General features: G+C 43.6%; 1 protein-coding gene across 2 annotated transcripts; it reads left to right on the forward strand.

Moving 5' to 3' along the window:
- Window positions 1-1931: 1931 nt before the first annotated feature.
- On the forward strand, window positions 1932-3434 carry BEX4 (brain expressed X-linked 4). 2 transcript variants are annotated; one of them, XM_058712947.1, is made up of 2 exons: window positions 1932-2065; window positions 2902-3434. In XM_058712947.1, exon 2 carries the CDS (start codon window positions 2907-2909, stop codon window positions 3261-3263), a length of 357 nt encoding a protein of 118 aa, XP_058568930.1. In that variant the 5' UTR covers window positions 1932-2065; window positions 2902-2906; the 3' UTR covers window positions 3264-3434. The 2 variants fall into 2 exon arrangements, with proteins under 2 accessions (XP_058568930.1, XP_058568931.1); XM_058712948.1 differs by lacking the exon at window positions 1932-2065 and adding an exon at window positions 2506-2552.
- Window positions 3435-5697: the final 2263 nt, after the last annotated feature.

Consider the following 5697-nt stretch of genomic DNA (forward strand, 5'->3'; position numbering starts at 1 on the left):
TAGAATGAGAAAACTGGGAGGAAGAGGCTAGGAAAGGAAATACATGGGAAAATAAGGGCTTTTAAAAGTTCCCCAATACACAGGGAGACTGAGAAGACTACACATATGCCCAGGATGGGATGCAACTGTTTCAAAGACCTGAGGAGGCCTTTCACCTCCAGCTAGCCTTCATACTCTGTGCAAGAAGAAAGTGAAAATTAATACAGAGTTGAAAATGGTCTGGCTAAGCAGTGAACGAGTTCACCAGCACAGACCAATCTGCAAATACTGGGAGTGTTTCTTCTTTTTTTCTTTTACTGGCTCCAGGTATTTAAAGTAACTGTCAAAATACCAGCTGATCACTAAGTTAAGGCAACACAGGTTTCAGTGGCAGACATGATAAAGAATACAGACTTTACAAAATCAATTTAGAAAAGTCACTAAACAAACAAACAACAATCCACAACAGCCAACAACAACAAATCCTGAGGGAGAATATGATTTCCAGAGGTGCCATATTATACTATTCAAAATGTCGAGCTTCAGCAACAACAGAAAAATATGAAATGTGCAAAGAAAGTATGGCTTATTCACAACAAAAATGAAATTAGTAAAAACTGACTCTGAGGAAGCCGGACTTACTAGGGAAAGGCTTTAAGTCAACTGAATTTAATATGCTCAAAGAGCTAAAGGAAACCACAGAAAAAGAACTACAATAAACCAGGAAATTAATATCTTGTCAAATGGGGAACATGAATAAACAGGAAGAAATTATTAAAAGGAACCAACAAAAATTCTGGAGCTGAAAATTACAGTAGCTGAAATTAAAAATTCAATTAAAAGGTTCAATATCAGAGATGAACTTACAGAATACACTTACCAAGACACAACATAGTCAAACTGTCAAAGCCAAAGACAAAAAGAGTATCTCGAAAGCAGCATTCAGTCTTATTTGGACCCTAGTCCAAACAAACTGTTAAAAAACTATAACAGAATTGAAAACTTGAACACGGATTGGACATAAAACAGTATTCAGGAATTATTCATTGTTAGGTGGGAAAATGGTATTGTGGTATAAATATACATATGATATGTTATACATAAATTATATACATACGTAAATACATATAAGAGTCCTTATAGACATGTACTTTGAAATACTTATGCACAAAATGATATTATGACCGACATTTGCTTCAAAAATAATTTCTAAGAGTAGGAAGTGGGTAAGGATACACATGAAGTAACATTGGCAATGAGTTAACCGTTGGAGCTATGTGATGAGTACAGTGGCTTTCATTCTACTATTTTATTTTTGCATATGTTTTAAATTTTTTCATAACAAAAGTTAGAATAAAGTTAAGGTAAACTATAAAGAGAATGACATTCTAGTCGAAAAGGGAGGAAAAAAGTATTAAGAAGAATTAGAAAAAATAACATCTCCTTTCCTGACCCCCACCCCCAACATTTTAGTATAGAGAAAATGGTGGGCATTGGTAGCAAGGAGGACCACAGGCTGGGAGCAGGGTAGGTGCGACATCTTGCTCATAGATGTTCTTGCATAAATTTTGTTTTTTAAGACATTGAATTAAAATGTGATTATCTTCACTACTCAAGTTTTCTGCACCCCCCTTAACTTTTGCGACTAAACCCGACGTGGGGAGGGATGTATCCTGGGAGCAAAGGAGAGGAAGAAGCAAGTTCCCAGAGGAGGACAGGAAATGGCCAACAGGCCCCTAAGAAGATACTGCCCTTCCCCGGCAGGCAGAGAAAAGCCAAGGAATATACAAAGAGGGTAGAGTCACAGAGCCCAGCCTGGTGCTGCTCAGAAGGACGATGCAGCAGAGAGGAGATGCGCAGGCCAACCAGTTCTGCACCACCTCGCGGGCAGCAGTGGGCACGGGATGGGGGCGGTGCCGCTCGCGGTGACGAAGGCCTCACGTGACCCTCCAACGGTGACTCGAGCGCCTAGCTCTAGCGTCAAACTGGGCCGGCGCTCTCTCCCTTCTCGGTACCTGCTCCTCGTGGCCCTGAGAGCGTGGGTGCCAGGGGAAGCCCCAAAGAGTAGGAGTTGGAGGGGGAGCAGGTAAGGGACCCGGAGGAGGGGGAGAGTCCCCTGGGCCGGTGTGCGAGAGCCCACGCGGCCCGCGGAGGCCTCCTCGGGTCCCAGCTGCCCGGGAGCGGAACTGGGAAAGAACCGCAGCCCTCACGCCAAGCTGTGGCCCGCATTTGGCCGCAGAAAATGGTAGGGCGGAGGGTTGGACCGCCATGAGGCGATGACCCTTCTCAAACACCTGCCTCTCGCACTCAGGCCCCGCCCCCGTCCTTCTTGGTGTAGAAAATGGTAGTCAGCGCGGGGGATGGGGCGTCCGGGGAGTGGGGGTAGGGGTGGGACGGCCGTGGGGTCTCGGGGGGCCCAGGAGAGGCTGGGTGGCGTCGGGTTGGCGCCGAGCACCGAGTTGCAGCAGTCCCCGCTCCCCCACCCCTGCCCTCTGCAGGTGTGCGGGTGTAGGTGTCCTGGCGGCTCACTGGGGGCGAGAATCGGGAGGAGGAGACTGCAAGGATAGGCCCAGGTCGTTGCGGGGGACAGTGGGGAGGCGGGTGGGGGTAACGTGTGGAAAGCCCTGAGACTCCAAATTCCTCCCACCAATCAGCCCCTCTCCATCTTGGTGCCTGCAGAGGCATGGAGACGGATCGGCTGGGAGAATGGTGGGCTTTCGGAGAGGAGCGACCGGGAGGGGGTAAGGCTCAGACTGGGGACCTGCCCCAAAGCGTAGGGAGCCTCTATGGTGGGAAAGTAAAATTTTAAAAAGACTTTGGTATCCAAGGCTCTGAATTTTGGAACAGGCGTAGTAAGGGCCTCTGTCCTCGGTGCTGCTCATCCCAAGAAAATATTCCTTTTTCTGGTCTCTTATCTCCTAGGAGCAATGGCGTCCAAAGAGAAACAAACGGTGAAAAATCTCAACATGGAAAACGCCCAGCAGGAAAATGGAGAACAAGGCCTTCTACAGAATGGTGAGGAAGCGCACAATTCGAGAGGAGGTGAAGGCCAGAAGCATGGACGAAATGTCAGGCTGGGGCGAATGAGACGACTTGTCCCTAATTTTCGATGGGCCATACCCAACAGGCATATTGATCATAATGAAGTGGGAGATGATGTGGAAAAGTTCATAGGGCAGATGATGGAAATCAGGAGAAAAACTAAGGACCAGCAAATGAGGCATCATAAGCACTTCCAAACTCCTGAACCTGAAAATCATTATGACTTTTGCCTTATACCTTGAATTCTAAGGTTTTCCCTGCGGCTAATAATGTGGCCTCTCCTCTACAAGCTTGTAGTTTTGTGATTTACTTTTTAGGTAAACCTGTTGGTTTCCACTTAGCAGTTTGTAATTAAATATTGTTTTGTCTCAGTGTAAAACTTTCTGTCCAGTAGGGCAGTTTCACCCAGGTTTAGGAAAAACTACTCTTCATAATATGAAATGAATAAATCAGTTTAAAAAGCAATCTTCCTTTTTCACCCTCGTCTTTATTTTTTGCTACTATCTGTCCTCACCTAGCTGCCTAGACTCAAAACCACAACTGTCTTTGACTTTTTGTTGTTGTTACCATCCAATGAGTAAGGAAGGACCATATTCATAACATCTGATATTAGTTTAAGAATGTATGCCCTACTGTTTTTCAGAGTGAGTCCACCACCTGCATAAAAACACCTGGGGAGGGGAGCACTTTTTTAATATTTTATTTATTTATTTATTTATTTGTGAGAAGGAGAGAGAGTGGGGGAGGGGCAGAGAGAGAGGGGGACAGAAGATCCAAAGCCCAATGCGGGGCTGGAACTCACAAACTGAGATCATGTGACCTGAGCTGAAGTTGGATGCTCAACCGACTGAGCCACCCAGGCATCCCAGGGGAGATTTTTAACCTTTTTAATGTAGAACATCTGGCTGCTATTCTCCAGACTCACAGATGGGCATGCCACAATCTCCATTTGTTTTTGAGTTTTATTTTATTTATTTTGAGAGAGAGAGAGACCATGTAAGTGTGTGAGCAGGGGAGGGCAGAGAGGGAGAAAGAGAATCTTAAGCAGGTTCCATGCTGTCAGTGCTGAGCTTGATGCAGGGCTAGATCTCACGAACCATGAGATGTTGACCTGAGCCAAAATCAAGAATCCGACGCTTAATTGACTGAGCCACCCAGGCGCCCCCAGAATCTTCATTTTTTTAACACACTTTCCTCGTAAATCTAATGTACACTGAGGCCATGTATATATATATATATATATATATATATATATATACACACACACACACACACACACATATACACACATATACATATATATACACATATATATGTATGTATATATCTAAGTACATATGTGTGTGCTGTATTATTAAGTGTGAAAAATAAAGTAAAATAACAGGATGAATATCACCTGAATTTGATGGACAAAAACATTAAAAAGGAAAAGTACAGGGCCTTAAAAAGGAAAAGTACAGGGCCTTAAAATAGAATGGTATAAGAGTGGTAGGGATAATGGCAGATGAGGGTACTGGTGTTCAGAGATGTTCAGAACCAAGGCTACCCACTGCTGTATAACTGGCTTGGGCCATTTTCTCTAAGACTGTTATATGGAGATACAGAATATTTAACTTTTGTAACTGATAACAAGCTAAGGAAGGTCTCAGGGAGACTCAGTGAGATTGAGGGTATCTTTAATATTTTTGTATATTTTCAATGTAGATGCTTTAAATTTTATGAAAGAAGAGAAAGAAATTTTAAAGACCTGACAACCCAGTCTTCTTCACGGTGATAATAGCCACCCATTATGGCTATTGAAATCAGTTTTGTGGCTCACAACAATCATTTTAAAAAACAAATTAGGGAGTGCCTAGGTGACTCAGTTGTTTAAGCATCAGATTTGATTTCGGCTTAGGTCGTGATCTCATGTTTTTTGAGACCAAGCCCTGTGTTGAGCTGCAGGCTGACATCGTAGAGCCTGCCTGGGTTTCTCTCCCTCTCTATCTGCCCCTCCCTCTCTCTCTACCCCTCCCCTGCTTGCTTGTGCTCCCTTTCTCTCTCTCAAAGTAAATAAACTTAATTTTTTTTTAAAAAAAAAGAACAAAAAACATCATAGTCCATCATCCAGTAGCATTAATAATTTTTTTGAGGGGTGTCTGGATGGCTCAGTTGGTTTAGTATCCGACTTCAACTCAGGTCATGATCTCATGGTTTGTGGGTTCAAGCCCCACATTAGGCTCTGTGCTAGCAGTGTGGAGCATGCTTGGTATTATCTTTCTCTTCCTCTCTCTCTGGCCCTCCTCCACTTGCTCTCTCTCTCTCTCTTTCTGTCTCTCTCATTCAAAATACATAAATAAACTTTTAAAAAAAGAATTATTTTTGAGAGCCACATGAGTAGCCCAGTTGGTTAAGCATCTGACTCTTGATTTCAGCTCAGGTCATGATTTCATGGTTTGTGGGATCCAGCTCTGCATCAGGCTCTGTGCTGACAGTGTGGGGCCTGTTTGGGATTCTCTTGTGCTCTCTCTCTGCCCCTCCCCCCTCAAAATAAATAAATAAACTTTAAAAAATTATTTTAAGAAACTAGTTTTAGTTTTACTTGTAGGAAATATTGTAGCCTTAAAAATGTATTTCTTTTTTTTTAATGTTTATTTATTTTTGAGAGAGAGAGTGTGTGAGCAGGGGAGGAGCAGA

Source organism: Neofelis nebulosa, chromosome X (genome assembly GCF_028018385.1).
Source record: "Neofelis nebulosa isolate mNeoNeb1 chromosome X, mNeoNeb1.pri, whole genome shotgun sequence".
Lineage (NCBI taxonomy): Eukaryota > Metazoa > Chordata > Mammalia > Carnivora > Felidae > Neofelis > Neofelis nebulosa.

Coding starts and splice junctions, on each gene's coding strand:
- BEX4 (XM_058712947.1), top strand. CDS start 2,907: ATGGCGTCCAAAGAGAAACAAACGGTGAAAAATCTCAACATGGAAAAC.